At 29.9% G+C, this 21,853-nt stretch overlaps 1 protein-coding gene across 1 annotated transcript; it reads left to right on the top strand.

Moving 5' to 3' along the window:
- The first annotated feature begins 17,574 nt into the window (after positions 1-17,574).
- Positions 17,575-21,816, top strand: LOC107959722 (ribose-phosphate pyrophosphokinase 4). The gene is made up of 7 exons (XM_016895849.2): positions 17,575-17,947; positions 19,012-19,327; positions 20,448-20,543; positions 20,726-20,794; positions 20,884-21,012; positions 21,311-21,410; positions 21,494-21,816. Exons 1-7 carry the CDS (start codon positions 17,799-17,801, stop codon positions 21,622-21,624), a joined length of 990 nt encoding a protein of 329 aa, XP_016751338.1. The 5' UTR covers positions 17,575-17,798; the 3' UTR covers positions 21,625-21,816.
- The last annotated feature ends 37 nt before the right edge of the window (positions 21,817-21,853 follow it).

Below are 21,853 nucleotides of genomic sequence, written 5' to 3' on the forward strand. Positions count from 1 at the left end.
AAACTATTTGGGGTGCTTTCCCTTCTTGTTCAATTTTTACTTCAATTAATATTTATTTTAGTGTGACTTTTATCCTAATTTGCTGAAAATTTTAAAAAGAAAAATGGGAGAGGTGTGGTTTAAACTTAAGACCTTTAAAGGATGTACAAGCAACTTATCCATCAAGCCTAAGGCTTACTTCTTACATATTTATTACAAGTGACCCCCTATATTTTGGGGTGTGACACACTCTCAGTCCTTAAAATTAACTTTGGCTTTTGCCCAATCAAAAAAGGAAACTCCTCTCACACAAATTACTGTTGAAGCAATAAAGGTTTCAAAATGTTTGTTTTGCAAAAACCAAAATCTCTCAAAAACATATGTACAAGAAGTTTCCCAAAAAAAGTAGCATATTTGCAAACTGCTACCCAAAAATCTTCCCAATATTTCCCAAAAAAGTGTTCTGAAAAAATAAAAGAATTTTTTTTTGAAAAACCTCCACACATTCTTATTTAAGAACTTTTCAAAGGATGATATTTTAAGCAATTAGAATTACAAAAACCACATTAATATTATGAAAATATACTGATTCAAACCGGGTCAGTATAGTTCAAACATTACACTGAATCAAAATATCCAACTTTTATTACCTATTCTGTGGCTCAAATTATTAAAATTCTTCGACCAAGAGATTAGGGTGAGAACCCAAATTCTCCAAAAAAATTCCCAACCAAAGTTACCACTAAAATAGACCATTATCCATATTTCACATATTGGGACTACCAAACAGTCTGGTACAATGCTTCACTTATCAATAATCAGCATATGAGACATTCATGGCTCATATATTTCAAATATGACACATATTTTAAATTTCCCAACTGGTTTCAAGAATGGTGGAACTGGTACAAACCATTTTGCTTTGAGATCCTACCAGCAAAAATCCAAGGCCCATGGCCCAAATTTTTTTGACAAGTTCCAAGTCGAACCCGATCAAAAACACATTTACACAAACATTCATTTTTTCTTAAAATTATGCATCTCCTGGATTGTTTCCTGGAGTTATTCATATGAACAAGATTCTTACATGGAATCCCATTATTAGTCCAAATTTTTAATATAAAATGGCGGGACAAATTTAATGATGAAAACTATGGCTCCAAATATTTAGATGACTTTTTCAATAAGAACCCAAGATTGTGTAAATTTGTTATTCCGTACCAAACTACAACATAACTCCTCCAAGCAAAATCAAATGGCAGTGCAACGTTAGTTCATGCCAAAACCAAGAAGGAATACAAGAAAATCATGGTTGAAATGCTTAGCTCAATAGATTCTGAATCAAAAGATGAAGAAGATGAGAAATCTTTGACGTCTTTAATCAAAACAGTGGATTTTGCAGACGATACCACCTTCATAATAATCACCAAAACAAGAATAAATAAATAAATGAGAAATTTCCTGCAACAGGATAGGTTCCCTAAAAGAGAGAAGAAATTTCTTGCAAGACAAAACTAAAAGAAGAACAGTAAAGATTCTATTCAAAAGATGAAGAAATTTCCTCCAAGTCCAAGACAAAGGCAGAAGAAGAACAAGATAATTAAAATCCATAACACAATTTTAATTTTTAATTTTAAAATTTGAATTTAAATTTATTAATTTCAATATTTAACTTAAAGTTATAAATCTCATAGAAAATTTAATTGAAATATTTTTTTATTTATCCTCAAAAAATATAGTTTAACGTCCTTTCATAAAAATCCATAAAACAATTATAATTATAAATTTATTAATTTTTATATTTAGTTTACAATTAAAAATATCATATAATATTGAATCTTATGTGATGGCCTGATAGTCAAAGATGTTCACCGCCTCAGGTGTGGCTTGGGATTGAGTTGCGCTAGTTGCGTTTATTGTTTGGGTTTTGTCTTATTATTGTAATTCATCAAAAAAACTCATATAATATTTTATTTAAATAATATTTAATTATCATAAAGGCAAATATTATTTATCATAATCTATTAATTCCTCTATATTTAATATGTAAGTTCATATATTTTATTTACTCTATTGCATTAATTTGTATTTAATATAAAATAAATTTAATAATAGTTAAATTATTTTCTCTCAAAATTGATTTTTTAAAATTTTAAAAAACCTTTTATGTGATTTAATTTCTCTTATGTAATAATTTTTAAATATTTTACTTCTACCTACAACACTATCCATATTACAAACAAAAATTAGTGAACTAATTTTAGACATTGATTTCATAAGTCAAATATATGTTTTTATGTTATTTAAAATTTTATTTTGTACCAAAATAAATTATTTAAAACTTTACTTCTGGATTAAAAAAATGTATTTCTAAAATTAAAAAAAGTATTAATTATATATATGATTTCCAAGATTAAAATTTAAAAATTAAAAATTATTTTAAATTTTATTATAATAGTTTTATCATTCACATTTCCTTCATCATAATTAAAGTATAAATTATATTCATAATATTACAAATATTAAAGTATAAATTATCTTTAAAAAACTTAAGTATATTTTTAAAATTGTTCATATATTTTAAATATTGTTTTATCAATAATTTTATTTTACTATATTTTTATTTAAATAATAATTTTATAAAACACGTGAGCAACTCATGCATCACACAGGATAAAAAACTAGTATATAATACAATAAGGTACGCAAGCATCAATATTGCGACAAGTAGTGCATTTGTCTTTTCATATTTAATTTCTAATTTTTAAAATGATCAAATAAATAATTAAACAGTTTATTTATATAATTTAAATTTAAGGAATAAATTAACTTTTTCATATTTTGTTTATTTAATTAACTATGTATCTTAAACATAAATTTTTTAAAATATTCATTTAACAAATTTAGATAATAATAATTAAAAATTAAAAAATTATTTAAATGCAAAAATTAAAATTTTAAAATATTTGTTTGTATAATCAACTATTTTAAAGGTAAAATTTTAAAAATATTAACTTAACAAATAGTTGAATTAAATGGATATATACATTTATTAAGTTACTATTTTTAGAATTTTATGTTTAAAATAAATAGTTATTTAGATAAATAGAAATTTTAAAAAAATTAGTCTATCCTCTTAATTTACCTTAAATAATTATTTACTTATATATTATTTATATAATTTCTAATTATTTTTTAAATTGATCATTTATTTATAATATCTTCAAGACTCCTATAAATACCCTTGCTAAAAACGAAATTCTAACTCAACATTGAATATTTTTGTAATTTTCGTTTTGGTGTATCTATGTTGAAGTAATTTTCTTTGTTTAGTTTTAATTCTATTTTTATTTTAGATTTAATTCTAATAATTTATTTTTTATTTAGTTTTTTTATTATTAACTTTGTGTTGATTTTTTATGTTATTATTATTTGATTTCACTTTTTGGTTATTTATTTCATATTTGTGTTAGGTTAATTCTAATTTAAATTTGAATTTGAATATTAGTTTTAACTATTTTTCTTTTTCCTTAATTAATTTGTTGATTTCAATTTTTAGTATGTGCTAGTTTTGATGTTTCAAACTTTTGATATAACAACATTTAAGACAGATTTTATATGTATTATATGTCTAAGTTAGAGAGCACTTCAAGCATAACATTAGACTTCTACCAATACTTAGGGGTACACATAAGTCAGTAAGCAATTTTTGGATTCTCCTGCACCTTCTACTAATACAACTATCGATATAAGTCTAAACCCTTGAAACTATCAGACTTATACCCATATAAGTGGACTTCTACTGATACATCAAGCTCCAACGGTCTTGATTTTCATCGTAGTAGTACCGTAGTGTTACACTTGTAACTAGAACTGACTACCGACTCCTTATGCTTCTTTGAAGATGCGCTCGGTCTACATTCTACCGCCTTGGAAGTTCCGGCCTCCCCCATCGCGATTGTTTCCAACCATAGTAATCGAAAAAGTACAAAATAAGAGATAAAACCAAACGCAAAAGGTGAAGTCTTGCCCTAAAAGCTCAAAGCACGAAAACAATAAAGAGCAAAATGAAAAGAGGAGAGCAAGAACAAGGCTCAAAAAGCCCAGAAAAGATAAGAACTTAAAGAACTTGAAGAATAATCATAGAAACAACACAAAAAAGCCTAGAAAACTTGAGACAACAAAATAGCTTAAGGAAGAAGAATGTTATATATGTAGAAATCCTCCAAAACAACATGTTTTATTACACAACTATCTCAACACTTCAAGGCCAATACCAACTGAACATGTGTCACATGTAGCAGTACAATTCATCATTAGCCCCCTCCTCATGAAGAACAATTCGATTTTGTATTTACTTAGTGCATTTTGGAACCTTGAAGGAACGCCTCACCTTCAACAACATCCTTAACATGCATAACAAACAACTTTTGGTATTTTGAATCACCTGCTCTGCGACAATTATCACCCGTTGAAACAACCTACGGATGGTCTTCAAGCAAGCCACTTTATAACCTTTCTCTCAACTGAGGCAATTGTTTTACCCTTACCCTGACCTAGCAACCTGAGAACCACCCACAAATGGCCTTCCAACTTACACCACTCGGTTATTCACTAGTTGATCGACCATGACCACCTGCTAAATAGCAAACTCTCCATAAGGCCACTTGTTTTTTAGCCCGTGCACTCTCACCAAGAAGGGACCATTAAGGGGAACAACCTCATACTACCTCAGAAAATGGAATGTAAGAGTAGTACTACGTTTGATGACAACAAATGTGTAACAACCTTACCATTTGGCTGACTGCACGTTCTCCATATCTCCAGTTTGTTAGCGACGTGGCACTATCATAAGGGACCCTCCTCTATATATACCCCAACATATGGTAGTAGAGGGATCTTCTCTCCCTTTAAGCAACCTTATACATTCAACTTGGGACACAATCTCCCTTACTTACCTTAAGCTCGCTTCTTCTTAGTTCTCTCACTTTAGTTCTTTGACTATCAAGGTGAAATGACTTCCTTGTCACCACCACCATCTCTTCTTACTTTTTCCCTTGTTGAACACTTGTATCAACAATATTAAAAATAAAAATAATTTTATATTAATATTTATATATTTATATAATTAAATTTAAGTAAAAATATTTATAAAATTATTTAATTTTAGTTCAAACATGATTGTATCAGCTTGAGGTAAAAAAACCCTTGTCTAAAATAGGCTAAACTACCCACTTAGCTCATCACCAAGTCTAGTGTACACACATTGGTATAACGAAGATTATAATTTGACAATAAAAAAAGAGATTGCATATATTGGAATTTAATTATTATTTTAAAATGTTTTAATGAAAAATGGTTCTATGAATTTGACTCAAGTCTCGTTTTTAGATCAAGGATATATTTATATTCTATATTTTTGCACATTTTTTTATTCTTTTATCTTTGGGGAGAAACCCTATATCAAAAGAGAAGAATTTTAATTAAAAAAATTATAAAATTATAAAATTGTGTATAAGAGAGAAATTTTAAGTAGAAGACTTTCAAATTTTAGAAAATGAATTTATTTATTTTAGTAAAAAATAATGAGAAATTTTAGAATATATAAGGAATTCCAAAATTAGATTTGAGGAATTCAATTTTTTTATTCAAATTCCATCTGAAGAGGTGGTTCGTTATTCCATTTAATACACATAATTAGACCATAAAATAAAATAAAAATGTAAAATTCAAAAGATCGTTTTTAGTTATTCTAATATATAATTTTATATTATTAAAAACATTTTTTATTTTTATGAAACTAATGATATCTATGTTGCATTTTTATTATTTATTTTTAATAATATTATCTTATTATTTTATTTTTAACTTATAAATTTTCAATTTTGGCCCAAAAACACTTATAAAATCTCAATAATCTTTTTTTTCTAAAAACATTATCTACCTAAATAGAATAATCTCAAGTATTAACATTTTAAAATGATAAATTTTAGAATACTAGTAATTTAAAAATCTCTAGAAATTTGAAATTTCTCATCCAAACACATCATTAAAGGTTAAAATTGTTGAAAAGTCGTTTAGAAAAAGACATTAGACATGGCACAGTGGAATTTAAAAAAAAAAACCTCTAAAACGGACATTTTTCATTATATTTAAAGTAATAAATTTGATAAAATAAGTACTTGTTAATCGAAGCTTAAGTAGATAGTCCAAATTGTAATAGGGCTCTGCGAAGGTGTACGAACTTTCCAATCAACCCAAACCATATCTTCAAGTTTTCCACCAATTGATCTTCTCAGTTATTCTCAAACTCTCACTAAATATCAACAGAGTTTTCTTTAGTATTTGATACTCATTATATTTTGCTAGCTTGGGGAATATATAGAGAAAAGTATGAAAACCATTCAGATTTTTTTAATTAATTAAAAGGGAGAAGTTTAAGTCTGAGTAGGACTTCCACATGGTGTGTACAGTGGCTCCAAGGGGGAATAAGACCCCTTTGCCATGGCATCCTAACCCTATTGGACCTATTGTGCTAGTCCAAGTCAATCCAAATTTTCGATCTTACCTCTTTTAATTTAAATAAAAAACCAAGCTCATATGCTTAATTAACTAAATAATTAAATATTCAATTAAAACTACGATGACTTTATCGTATTAGAATATATGTGCAAACTTATTTAATTATCCCAATAAAATTAAACTACAATGACTATATAATTTATTTGTTTCACTTTAGACACAATTGTTTAATATATTCATCAATTAAATAAAAATCCAAAAAAATTGAATTAATCATAGGTCATGTGGAGTGTGTCTCACATTTTTTAGTCAAACTAGAGTCGAAACAAAGGCGACGTCGTGATGAGGATTCATGCAACGTTGCAATGATGTGAAGCCAATCGAAACGCAAAGCAAAGGCGACATTGCAATAAGGAGACTCTTGATGTTGCAACGATGCGACGGTTTCCCCAATTAAAGCAACTGTGTATTAGACTTTCATCAGGGTTACTTTCACCAATTAAACTCTAATTTCTCAAGAGATGTTTAAGTTTAGTTAGTCCTCTAATATTAGCCTATAAAAGGGGCTTTAGTAAACCCAAGAAAATAGAACAACATTGAATAACACTAAGAAAAAGCTTTGAGAGAGCTTTAACAGAATTTTATGTTTTAGCTAGAGAGCTTTGTTTTTAGGGTTTAAGGTTTGTTTTCGAATATCTCCATCTTGTACTCTTCGCTTGTTTTCTCATTATTAAAGTCTTATTTGCCCGTGGTTTTTTATCCTATTGATTGGAGGAGTTTTTTAATGTAAATTTGTAAAATTCCGAGTGGTTATCGAATTCTTCATCCAAAAATTAAGGCTTTTGTGCCTTCAATCATGTGTGGGATCTAATTTAAGTCATTATGTATGATTAACTAGTTAAATCACTAGAAATTAGGGTTTAAGTCGAAAATAATAAATATGCGAACCCTCTTATGTAAACAAACCTGTGAACCCCTAGGTGAAATGTCATACGGTCTCTTAGTACATATTGTGCGAACCCCTTAGTAAATGTTATGCGGTCCCTCAATGATATTATATGAACCCTTTGAACTAATATGCGAAACCTTATGTGAATAAGTATGCGAAACTTAAAGTAAATATGCATGTGAACACTTATGTACATAGGTATGAGAACTCTTATATGTAATGCGAACCTTATATAAATATGAACTGAATGTGAACCATTACATAAACATGTATACATGCGATCTCTGTTAAATTGATGGATGAACTATAGTCAATATGCGAACCTTCATGCGAACCCTTATGTGATTTAGTATGCGAACCCTATATATGAACCTGTTATGTATGTGTTAGCCGAACTAGCATGTTAACAACCTAATGTTAATATATCAATACAAGTTTTTAGTTCACATGAAGAAATTGTATATGTGAAATTGATATGAACAAATGCATGAATACATGCCATTAGATGATAGTATGAAATAATAAATGTGCTTGACAAGCATAGCATCGATTGTTGACAAATAGCATGATATGATGAGTTTATGTGCATGATTACATGAAATTGGGTATAGATGATAGAAGAGTTCCTTAAGAGAAAGTAACAATTTAAGTCCACACCGAAAGTTAGTACTGCACAAAGTAGGCAACAAGGTCATCAAAACCGGGTAAATTGGGATGATAGTTTAAAAAGGCCGTCAAAATCGGGCAACTCGGGATGGCAAGTTATTGTAGTAAAAGTCATCGTCACAGATGACAAGTGACTGGTCATCTTCACCGGGAAATTCGGGATGGTCAGTTATTGATATGTGTTCTGGAGTGTCGAGCGATGCTCAAAAGCGGATAGGATGGATGGGTGGGAACTTAAAATTTAAAATTGCATTGCATAATGAACATAACCTGTACATGCATTGATTTACTAAATGTTTCTTACATTATGTTTAATTTGCTATGATGCTATAAATCAAATGCTTTACTATTTGAATAATTATATATAATGGTTTAAAAATTAGACTCGTATTGGGCCGTCATAAGCTCACTCCCCTATTTCCTTATCTCTCAGGTAACGCAGAAAACTAAGACTTGGAATGGCATCGGAGAAACCTCGGACTAGCATCTCATTTTTATATTATTATTTAAAAGTTCCCATTAAAACATTCATTAATCGTTTTATTGGTTTATTTATCGGGTTGTAAATTGTTAATTATCTACTTTATAACTGTGGTTTGAGATTATTTAGCTTATTAATTTTTAAGCATGATACTTGGTTGATACTTTGATAATTGCATGTTAATTTATTTAGAAAACTAATATTCTTAATAATGTTTTCCGCTGCTTTGCTAAATACTTAAAGTTTTGATAAGTCTTGTTAAACTTTAATTGTTTTTCTCAAAACTTCACATTAATAATATTGTAATTGGATTACTAAGTAAAGCTGGTTTGATTAATGAATGTTTTTCTTAAAAGCAAAAGAGCAATTTTAATACAATTTAACTCAAGCAAAAGAATGGTTTTATTGGATCACTTCAGTGATCAATATAATGCCTTTGACTTAGCCGAAACTCCTAGGTTGGGTCGGGGGTGTTACACCCTCCATATGTTTCCCAAATATCTTTTTAACTAGAAGAGTCTTGGCAAAACATATCCCTAAGGTTTGTCCTCATATGCGATCTTTTACTACATCCACTATTTTGTCAAACACTACTGTCTCCCTTAATGTGTTTTTTCGTAACGCGGTTTCTTTTAGGTTTAACTATATCCACACTATTATAGTGTCATAACTTTTCCATACCTCATATTCGGCCCTCCATAGTGAAGTTAACAGTATAGCCCTGCTTGACACTTAGTCACTTTATAGACCCGTCGTTTAAGACAAAAGCACAATCCAATGTCGATTTCCTCAAATTTTGACACGTTGGGAAGTCAAAATCAGTAAACCGTATAGGAGTAAGATCTCCTCCAGAATACACAAACATATAATCCCTCATTCTCTGTAAATACTCGAGTATATGCTTAACTGCTTGCTAGTGTCTTGGCCCTGGATACGCCTAATATCGACTTACCAACCCCATTACAAAATAGATATATGGGCGTGTGAACAATATAGCATACATAAGGCTTCTTACGGCCAAAGCATAAGGAACATTTCTCATATTCTCTCTTTCTTCCGCTATCTTAAGACACTCTTCTAAAGAGAGATGAAATCCCGATACAAAGGGTTGATTTACCTTCTTCGAATCAGTCATTGCATAACATTTTAATATCTTGTCTATGTATGAAGCTTGAGATAGTGTTATTACTTTGTTCTTTCGATATCTTAGGATTCAAATGCCTAGAACAAAATTAGCTTCTCCCAAGTCCTTCATGCTAAACTGTTGAGTTAATCATAGCTTAATCGATGACAATGTCCCTGCATCATTTCCAATGAGTAGAATGTCATCGACATATAAAATAAGAAAGACCACATTTCCATCCCCTAAACGTTTTAAACACAAGGCTCATCTATGTTTTTCTCAAATCCAAAAGTCTTTATCGCTTAATCAAATCTTTGATTCCATGAGTGGAATGCTTACTTTAGTCTATATATGTAATACCCCGAAAATTTACTACATTAAGAAAGTAAGATATTATCTTTGATGTAGTAAACTAAGAAAATAAAGTAACAAAAAGGGAAATTTTGAGTATTGTCAACATTAGAAAGCATATTATGATATATTAATTCAAGAAATGACTAAATCGCAAAAGTAAGAAAACTTTTGTGGCCCAAGAGTAAATACTCAAAATTTGAGGGGTTAAAGTGTAAATATGAAAAATTTAAAGGACCAATAGTGTAAATATTTTAAGGGTGGAATGATCTAGAAACTAAGTAAAATGGATGAATTAGGACCAAATTGAATAGGTGAAGAATTATGAGGGACTAAATCGTAATTTTACCAAATTAAGTGATGACTCAAGGATGGAATTTTAAAAGATCATAAAGGGTAAAATGGTCAATTAGAAAGAGAGAGAACTCTAGAAAGAAATGATGATATTAGAGATATTTTGATGATATTTTATAATTATTTAATTAGATAAATATTATTTTATTAATATTTTAATGAGATATTTTATTATTATTTTATTGTTATTTTATTTAGTATATAAATAAAGAAAGATGAAGAATTCTCTTCCTCTTTCCATGCACCCACGTGAGAAGAGAAGAGAAGAAAGAAATTTTCCTTTCTTTACAATTTGGTCCTTTTACCAAAAATTCACCATTTTCACTTAGAAATCAAAAGAATTTCCATAGCTACCAAGAGGGTAAAATAATAAGGAGACTATGGGGAGATAGAATATCAAGTTAGATTCAAGAAATAGAAGCTGGAAGAGAGAGAAAATCAAGTTAAAGATTGAAATCAATAGAACAAGGTAAGAACATCAAGATTTTAATATATTTTTAAGTTTGATATTATTGAAAAAGCATGAAAATAATGTTGAAGTAGAGTTTTCTTATATAAGGTTCTATGTCCTTGATATGTTAGTGAAGGGAAATATTGTAAAGAAAGGAAAGAAGGATGTTATAAACTTGGTTATCAATATTTTGCACTAAAACAGTTTTGGACAACAGTAGTAGTCTTACTTTGAAAATTCACCAAAAAATTTAGAAATTGAATTAGAGGTTAATTAAAATATTAAATTAAATCCTATTGAGTCTAGTTTTACATATAAGAAACAGTATAAGGAAAAGAGTTTCATATTATGAGATATATGAATTTCAAGAGAAACAAACAGAGACATCATCCGAACCCCGTACTAAGAGATAATTAATTTTTAGTAAAGAAAGGTCGAAGCTGTCAAACAGCAGAACAGGGATAAATTTGAAGATTTTACTGTACTTATTGGCTAAATTATAAAAAATTTTATGGTAGAAATATATTTTATTCTAGTTTCAAAAACATCAAGCGGATCTTAATTTAGAATTCTGTAGCTCAAGATATAAATAATTTAGTGACTATAACTCAAGTAGACAGCTTTGATATGAACATATAAGTAATAGTGGAATTATAAATAATGTTACATATAAGCATGTTATATACATTAAGGATGTGGAATGGAAAGGAGGAGGAAAATATATATGAATATCCAGCTAGCATGGGTTTACATTAAAAATGGCTAATTTGCATGTTTTAGGCTCAGAGACTAAATTGAATAAAAGTAAAACTTCAAGGGCAATTTTGTAAAAAAGTCAAAAATAACCAAATTGCAGGAAATGAATTTTTTTTATTGTCTAAATGAATAAATTGAATGAAATTATTAATTTAGATCAAGATCGGGTGGAAAATCGAGGAAAATAAGAAATTACCAAAATGCCCCTAAATCTTGGTATTTCTACAATTTAGCCAAGTAAGTTCGTGTAACTAAATTTTGTATATTTATATGTTTGAATTGAATGTTGTATTTGTGAATTTGTGTAAATGTCATATATATATATATATATGAAATTGATCATATATCTAATGATGTCTGATAAATATAAAGTCTCATTTGAATAAATGAAATTCGATGGATACAGGATTTCCCGTATTGGATGTGGTCCTGCATATGTTGCGGACACACTATAACTAGAAAGAACGTCTTGTTATAAGCCCTCTTGAGCTTCTCGTTACATGGTTCATGTGAGCATCTCGATCGGTATTTGATCCTGCATGTGTTGCGGACATACCGCAACTCTTTGTGAGCGTCCTGTTATATGATCGGTATTGATCCTGTTGTATTGTGGACATACCACAGCTCTTATGAGCGTCCCGATATATGGCTCTTCATGAGCTTCCCGATATAGCTCGCTTGAACTTCCTAATAATGGCTATCCGAAGCTTCCTAATAATAGCTCTTCGGAGTTACCCGTTAAGCTCACATAAGCTTTTTGTTCTAAACTCTTATGAGTTTCATGGTATAGCCCGGATAAGCTCCCTATTACATGGCTCACATGAGCTTCCTGTTTTATAGCTCGAGAGAGTGCTTTCTGATTATGTGCTCTAATGAGTACCCTCGAATATGAATTGCCGGATTTCAGATTCGTACACTTCATGTGTACTACCTTTGTATCCATCGATATTTTAAATGATTTAACAGGTAAATTTTTGGTATGAGATAACATGAGTTCGAAATGAACTATTACCGGTATATACCTGAAATACATGGAAATGATATTTATTTGATATATTGAAATATGACATGGAAAATACATGCATGTGAAACTTGCTTGATAATTATGTATATTCATGATTACGAACTATTACTGGAATAAATATACACGAATTCATGAAAATGATGATACATGACATATTGATATAATGAAATGAATGATTTATGTTTATGAAGAAACGACAAGAGAATGATACGTATCATGACATGTACATATGTGACTATCTTTGATATGTTGATACAAGGAAATTATGTATGTTGAGACGAGTAATAAACTCAAGTGTGACATGTCAGAAAATAAGTTTATCAATGTTGAATTTATATGTAATATGTGCAAGTACACTAACTAGTGTTGTTGCTTGATGCTTAGGCAAGTGCCAAGCTATTGGTTGAATGGCAATATGATTATTTATAAGATGTATTGAATTGGTAAGTATTTACGCGAAAATATGCTAGTGCTCATGAAAAAGTGGTAAAGTTTTAAATTATGAAATTTCTTATGAAATGACTTATTATGTGATCAATTCGAAAAAGGCTTTGGTTAAATGCACTAGCTTGTGACCATGGTTGAATGATATGTTTATGACTTGTGTGTCATGCATATGGAATAAGTGTGGAAAGTAAAGAAATGCAAAAGAAAATAAAGAAATCTGGAAGAGTTAAAGTTATGTAAAATCCTACTAAGCTTGGGATAATATGTATATGTGATACTGTGGATTTATTCACCTTGTGAATTGATGAATATAGCTTCATGAGTATTATGGTATCAATGTTGGGTTATTCTTGATATGTATAGATTTCATATTTGAACCGAATTAATATGATTAAAGTTTATACGAGCTTACTAAGCATTCGTTGCTTACGTAGTCGTTTTCCTTTACTTTTCAGATTATCGAAAGCTCGATCAGGTTGGAATTTTGTCGGAGTTATATCACACTATCTATCGGTTCTATCGGTACTTTTAAATGTTTTGATTTGGTTATAATGACATGTATAGGTATTCTGGTTAATGTTGGCCTATATGAGTTTTGTTAATATTAGCCACTTATTTGGCTTGTGTTTTGGCATATATTGGTTTGGTGCATATTTGTCTTAAATGTTTGATGTGTGGTTTGGTTTATGGTTATATGGTGAAAGGTAAAATGTTAGATAAAAGTGCATTTTATACATGTGTTTTGGGATGCAATGAATTGATCAGGAATCGGTACCATGATATGTAAGGTATATATATAACTAAATATGTTAGTATTTGAAATATACTTTGGCATCAAATGGTAAGTTTTGGTAGGTAAGTGACTCGATTAGAAATAATGAAAATTAGTTTGGTAAACTTTAGGTACAAATATGCATATAAGTTAGTTATACATATGAATATATTGAAAATATGAATATACCTGTTATAATCTGATACCTAAGGTGCCTAAAAACATATTGATTGTAAGTGACAATATTATATGTTTAAAGCTTGATTTTGACTTGTTTTTGATGTCTAATTATGGTTTGTAGATATGCACAAAGTTGATTGTAGGTTGACACAAAATTGGGTGTGAAATATGGCTTGTAAAATGACCTATTTTCATCCACACTGGCTTGTGTCTCAACCGTGTGTGACACATGGCCATGTGACATGGCCGTGTGTCCCCTGTATCTTTTAATTTGCATAAGTCAGTATGCTTAAATTTTCCACACGGCCTGACCATACGGACATGTGACCCTTGCAGTGTTGAAAATATTAAATGTTTTTGAAAAAATTTCTGAGTTTCTGATTTAGTCCCGATTTGTTTCTTATGTGTAATTTGAACATCGAGGGCTCATATAAGAGACAATATGTATGATTTTGATTAGTTCTTGACATGAATGATATATGATATGAAATGTTTACATTTTTTTATTTATAAATTTTGGTAATGCTCTGTAACCCTGTTTCGGCGACAGATTCGGGTTAAGGGTGTTACAATATATGAATCTAAGCAGTTTGCCAAAATTTATGCTCATTACCTTTAGCTATATATCCGGTGGGCTGTATCATATAGATACTCTCTTCAAGATAGTTACTTAGAAACGCTATCTTGACATCCATTTGCAAGATCTCGTAATCGAGAGCCGCCGCAATGGATAGTAATATGTGGATTGTCCTATGCTCTTCATATGTTTGCTCACTAGTGAAGTCTCTTTTGCCCGTGATTTTTTATCCTCTTGATTGGACGAGTTTTTCCACGTAATTTGTGTGCCCAATTTTTCTCTATTCATTCTTTCTCGTTGTTTATACAAGTTGATCCCCAACGAGTCATCTCTTGCTTTTTTTGAGAAAATGCATTTACTGTGGATAATAATTCATATTATCTATTTCTCATTTGTTATTTTTGTTCATGATGAGTGATGGTTTTGATTGAGGAGAAGTGATATGAAATGAATTAAGGTATGGTGTACGACAGTACATGAGTCCTTGTATTTTGATAAAATTTGAGATTTAAGCCAAGTACTTAAAAAGTTCAAATTTAAGTCCTATTTTTATAATTTAAAAATATCAATCCAATAATTAACATTGTTAGTATTTTTCTGTAAAAACTTGTCAACTTGGCATATTAATTAGACTGTCATCATATGATGTGGTCTATGAATGAAAAATAAATATGTTAATTTGATAAATTCTTATGGAAACTACCAATAATGTCAATGATTGTACTAAGATTTTTAAATTGAAAAAGTAGAATGATTTACTTTTTAACTTTTAAAGTATAAGGATGAAATCTCAAATTCTATAAAAATATAATGACTAATAGCATATTTTAAACTTATTATAAATCATTTAAAATATTCTATTTTTTAGAAAATTTTGAAAATATTAAATTTTATAAACATTAAAAATTTGCTACCTCAATTATAAACTTTTAATAGTTTTAATATTTTTTTCTTTGATTTTTAAAAATCAATTAAGCCCTTTGTAAAATAATTAAAAAATTAATTAAACCCTCCACGTGAGACACTACGTCAGTTGCCACTTCATTATTTTTTCACACTAGCTAGCATGTCATCACTTAACAACATATCAAGAGCTTGGACGGGAAAGCTATATTTTAGCGACTCTATTGATTGTTAACTTTTGATTAAGAGCACAAATGATTGCAATTATGTTCAATTGATTTTTTTAAATCTTTTTATGATTTTTTTTTGCATTAAAGCTTATTATATTTTTTTTCACGTGTTCATTTATTTGTTATATCATAAATTATATTGTATTTTAATTTTTTTTCTTCAATTTTAGTTTTAGTCTTTTTTTTCTAAGATAAAAATTAAGATTTAATCCCCACTTTAATTTAACATTATTTGGTCGCTACTTTTATAATATTAGTATATTACTAGTATATTCAAATTAGATTTGTTCAAGGGTTGAACTCATAAGCTTAAAGCTCGATATGATATTTGGAAGGAATTGGACAAAAATATTAGGCCCAAAAAATAGGTTTCGACAAAAAAAATTAAGACAACTAAAAATATGACTAGGTTAGGGCTCTAATATTTAAGATCGGAGCTTAGTCTAGTTTGGCCCATTTTTAATATTGTAAAATATATTATTTTATTATATATATTGTATTTTATAACACATACAAATTAAATTTAGAGTAATATTTAATACTATAATGTAAACATTAAAAAAATATGTTAACCATGCTTAAAATTTTGGGTTAATATACTATTTGACACCTGAGTTTAACTTTAATGTTCAATTTTATATTTAAGTTTTTTATGTCCTAGTTAAGCGTCTAAGTTTGACTTCAATGTTTAATTTGGTACTTTTTTTCCCAATTAAGTTTCTATGTTTTTTTTTACTATAGCACATATGTAAAAATATTCATTGTGCCACATGATTTCATTTGATATAGATATCAAATTAAACATTGAAGCTAAACTTAACTATCAAATAGTCTATTAACTCTACTTTTTTAATAAAAGAAGAAGAACATATAAAATTGTTAAATATTATATTAAAAACAACAGTGTTAACTAAAAAAGAGCTTAATTTTTTATTTTTTAATAAATATGAATGAATTTAAATAAAATTTAAAGTCGGGTTAAATTTAGACATACATATATTATATTAATATCATATAATAATCCACCCATACCTGACATGAGTTCCAAATGGGTAACACATTAACTACTGTTGTTGAAATATTTTTAAAACATCAGATTAAATTTCTATTTGATTAAATATGTTGTGTTAAATGAAATAACCTTAAAAGAAATTCCCCTCACTTATAATGTTATGAATTCGGATAGTCTATAAGAATAAGAATAGAGATCTGGATATTTATTTTTTTTAGAATAATAAATGATTTTACGTGTCGATTTGAATTATGTTGTCTTAAATTTTATATGTTTTTATTTGTTTTTCTTTTGTTTAATAAAATCTCAGTTTTAGAAGTTTTTTTCTGCTCTTATAACACATTTTTTTTGTCTTGCTTATGCATGTAATCTTAGTTTTAGAAGTGATTTTAGGGATGATTTTGTTGTCATCCTCCCTAGTTTGGTGAATGCTCGATTCGTTTGTCGATTTACTTATAATATTAAGTACTTGTCATAATATTTTATTAATGCTAAGACTAAAACATTTGTTGTGTTGATAGAGATTATCATTCAACATCTACTTACTATTTTTTTCTCTAAATTGTAAACTTTAATTCATTAAATGAATTAATAAATTTACCTTTAAAAAAATTAGAGGATTAAAACCAATTTTTTTTGTAGGAAAGGACTAAAACCAGAATTAAACCTTTATATGATAAAAATCATATCCATAGTGTTTTTTAAAATTATATTTTTATATATATTTTTTTTCGTAATGAATAATTTTGTTTTTTATCATTAAATCTTTATTTTGAGGCTTAGTTTTTTATTATATTTATTTCTGTCGTATTAGGTCAAGACAGACAGACCCCCAAGAAAATAGAGAAGAGTGAAGAGTTTGTATTATATATAAACTGTGAGGGAAAGCGGAGGAGAGGTCGCAAAGCCTACCCTCGTACTTCTCACTTCTTTCTTTATATATCTTTGTCTCTCTCTACCTCTGTCTGAATTCTAAAGTCTCTCCTTTTTCCTCCCCTGTAAAAAAAGCTTAAACAAAAAAATGGAGAACAATAACAACCAGGTCACGGGAGAGTTGAAGTCTGGGAATAAGAAGCAGGTTCGATTGTTTTACTGTATGGAGTGTGAAGAGCTTGCCCGTAAAGTTGCTGCTCACTCCCAACTCATTACCCTTCAATCTATCAACTGGAGGTATACTCACTTGCCTCAATTATTTCTTCAAAATCTTTGGTTTGTTTTCTCCTTTGAATGACAACTTTTCATGTTTCTGTTCTTTTGATTCTTTTCTTTTCTTTTCTTTTTGCATTTTTTAAGGTGGGTGTTTTTCTTTCTTGCTTTTCGTTTAATCTGTATGTAAAAAGGTTGAATTTTTTTAAAAAAAAAAAGTTGATCAAATGGTATATGATCAGATTGTGTGTTAGGATAAGTGGCAAAGAATTTCATGAACTCTTATGACAAAGCATTTGTATTTTTATTTTCTTAAAAAAAATTGAGGAAAAAGGGGAAAAGTTGTGCTCTTTATTTGGATGTGAATTCTTGGATCATCTTTGTTTTCTGCCACTTTGTTCTTATTCTTCAGTCTTATGAGACTCTGATCAACTTCCTTGTGTGTTTACTTCTGGGTTCTATATGTTATCTTTTTAGATGAGCAATTCATGCAATTTGCAAATGTAGTTCTGAGAACCTTGTTACAGCCAATGAATAGTAATCGTTGATCCAAAGGTGCCTGCTTGACAATGAACTTGGAAGTTTTTGTCAAGACTTGAAATAACTCGGTCCAAGTCTGTCAGTTCTAAACCCACTCATAAGTTGGTCATCATGATCAATAACATGGAAAATCAGCTTATTTTCATGTTTTAACTTTGTCCCAAGAACACGCTAAACCTGTCTATGTTCTTACTTTTAAGTCCTTCACCGAAACTGAGCCAATATGTTGATAGATGCAAACTCCTTTACTTGTCAATTTTTTAATATCTACTATTTACTTTATTTACACATGTTTTGCAATTTTGTATGTTGACTTACCATGTGTTTCTTGCTTTCTTTTATTGCTGAAGCCTGTATCATGGCCAAATCAAGAACATTTAATCCTTTCAACATTATGTTGGCATTTCAATAGTGACTTTATTTTTCTGTCTTTAAACTTCCAATGTTTACAAATCTAGATTTGATTTCAGTGAGAGATATATATTAATAGTTTTAAACAAAGAGTATTATTATATGAAGAAGAAATGCTGAACTTCTTTCATTTACAGGAGCTTTGATGATGGATTTCCAAATCTTTTCATAAACAATGCACATGATATCCGAGGTCAGCATGTTGCTTTTCTCGCATCCTTCAGCTCCCCAGCTGTTATCTTTGAACAGCTTTCCGTCATATATAATCTTCCGCGATTGTTTGTTGCTTCCTTCACTTTGGTGTTGCCATTCTTTCCAACTGGCTCCTTTGAGAGAATGGAAGAAGAAGGAGATGTTGCAACTGCATTTACCATGGCAAGGATTTTGTCAAATATTCCCATATCTAGGGGTGGTCCTACAAGCATAGTTATTTATGACATCCATGCTTTGCAGGTTGGTTTTGTTTTTTGGTTTTTTTTGTTTTTCCTTTCAACAGTGAACATGATTAACATATATATTCCCTTGTTACAATATTTAAATGTTTATAGCTGAAGCGTTTTATCAGATTAATCTTGGAAAGTTTCATCTTGTTGTTTTGCATCAGCGTAATGCTAATGAGCAATACCTGTTTTTTTTATTTATTTAGTGCATGGCTAGAACTTTATATTTGGGTATTCTCTTACTCAACCGAAATATTTATATTTCAAATCATTACCATACAAAGTGTCTTGTGATAGGTTTTTTTTAGAGAGAGGATTAAGTCTCATTGGTTGTTTTCAAGGCTTGGATTTTGTGACTTTTGATCTTCATTCTTATTCGATTATTGTGAAGTTTCTCATCATCTCTGCATGTTCAAATAGCTACCAAGTACCAAGCACTAACCACCTACAATCTTTGTTGTATTCGACTCTAGTTAGCTATTTCCATTATGGTCTTGATTCCTTGCGTTCTTTCTCTAAAACGGAAAAGAAAATGGGTAGTTGAAGAAGTATATTGGAACATTAAAGCATAAGATTTCTTCTTTTAGAATTTGGTTTAACTGAATTGAAAGGGCAAATGATGAGGGAAGGAGGCTTGCTTATATTCTCCCCATAATGTCCAAAGTATATGGTGATAAGTCTGGAAACATAATCCTTTGACCAACAAGCAATAATTCAGCTACTAGTGATCAAAAATTCAGATTGTTGAATTTGGTATTTTAATCTTTGAACCCTGTGGATAATTCTGAACACAAATGATGGTTAACATTGATGTTATTAGCAATGGGGTTCATTGTTGGCCTAGGAAAGTAATGGACACTTTTGTTTGCTGAGTAGACATATGCCTGAAGTAATAATGCAGGATAGGTGATTGATTCCAAGTTGTCTTATTCTAAATAAAAATATATGTTCGTGCTATTTAATGTGGATCTAATGAGCAATAACGTTGTACATCTATATTCTCAAACATGATCACTTGTGATTCATTGGTTGTAAGACGGAGTTGCCCTTGGTAATTTACGTCTGTAATCAATGTCTTGGTTGTTTTCTGTTTTATAAGGAGACTTGATTTGTTAATTTTCCTTATAATATAGGAAAGATTTTATTTCGGAGACCATGTGTTGCCATTATTTGAGACTGGGATTCCTCTTCTAAAGCAGCGTCTTCATCAGCTCTCTGATGCTGATAAGGTAAGTATATCATCTCAAAATGTTGTCTGGTGCAAAATATATTTTCTTTGTGGTCATGGTGCTCGTCAGTGCCTTCTTCTACATGATTTCTACTAACTTGATGCCAATATTCTTTTCTTAGGAGTGGTCCCTTATTCTATGTTGTTACACCCTCCTGAATTAGACTCAATTTGTTTTTTCAGATAGTTGTTGCATTTCCAGATGATGGAGCTTGGAAACGATTTCACAAGTTGTTGGACCATTTTCCAACGGTCAGTTTGGAATCTTACCTATTAAGTTTTGTTATATTTTGCTCCCTTTTGTTATATGTAGATTTAAAGTACATGGTAATTGATGACAGGTTATCTGCACAAAGGTTCGTGAGGGTGACAAGAGGATAGTTCGACTCAAGGAGGGAAATCCCACCGGTTGTCATGTGGTTATAGTTGATGACTTAGTGCAATCTGGAGGCACTCTCATTGAATGCCAGGTACTTATAGCCAATACCCTTTCTTATGTACTTTTTCCCTTAGTCCATTACAATTTCACGTTATGTCCCGATCTCAGGCTGTGGCTGTGACAGGTGGATAATTTGTGTTTATTTTCTGCCATGACACGCATTTGTGATTCTGGAACAGTTTTTATTTTCATGCATCATATGTTTACTTACTGTTGATATGCATAATATTTGTCCTGTAATGGACGCTACACTTTTCAACGTTCATATGGCTTTGGACTTGAAATAATAAGCTTGATTTGTTGGTTCATGGAACTTGTTCTTCTTCCAGAAAGTTCTGTTCGCTCATGATGCGGCAAAGGTGAGCGCATATGTCACTCATGGTGTTTTCCCGAAGCGTTCCTGGGAGCGGTTTACGCAGAAGAACAACAGTAAGTACTTGTTCGATCTCATCTTGTGTCTGTGATGCAACTTGTGGAGGTATTGATAGGTATTTGATTTGGTATTGTGGAAGGGTCGGAGAAGGGATTTGCCTACTTTTGGATCACAGATTCATGCCCCCAGACTGTGAAAGCCGTTGAAAACAGAGCTCCTTTTGAAGTTCTGAGTCTTGCGGGATCAATTGCTGATGCTCTCCAAATTTAAGTCCAATTTCCAAGAGGCTTCATATGAACTCTTTTTAAGCCGAAAGTTCAGAAAGTATGTGCCAATTTCATCTTAGTATGAAATGACGAAATAAATGTATTATGTTTTGAGGATAAAAGTATCATTTAGTATGAAAAGTTGCATACTGATTTAAATAATTTTTTTTATGAATAAAATCTAATATTCATATTAGTAAAGTCCCTGATTGAATCAATTTTGTTGAGATTAG

The sequence above is a fragment of the Gossypium hirsutum genome, chromosome D04, assembly GCF_007990345.1.
Source record: "Gossypium hirsutum isolate 1008001.06 chromosome D04, Gossypium_hirsutum_v2.1, whole genome shotgun sequence".
NCBI lineage: Eukaryota > Viridiplantae > Streptophyta > Magnoliopsida > Malvales > Malvaceae > Gossypium > Gossypium hirsutum.

Excerpts from the sequence above, each read along its gene's own strand:
- LOC107959722 (XM_016895849.2), top strand. The coding sequence starts at position 17,799 with ATGGAGAACAATAACAACCAGGTCACGGGAGAGTTGAAGTCTGGGAAT. Across the intron at positions 19,328-20,447 it reads ATGACATCCATGCTTTGCAG|GAAAGATTTTATTTCGGAGA; the intron begins GTTGGTTTTGTT and ends CTTATAATATAG. Across the intron at positions 21,013-21,310 it reads GCACTCTCATTGAATGCCAG|AAAGTTCTGTTCGCTCATGA; the intron begins GTACTTATAGCC and ends TTCTTCTTCCAG.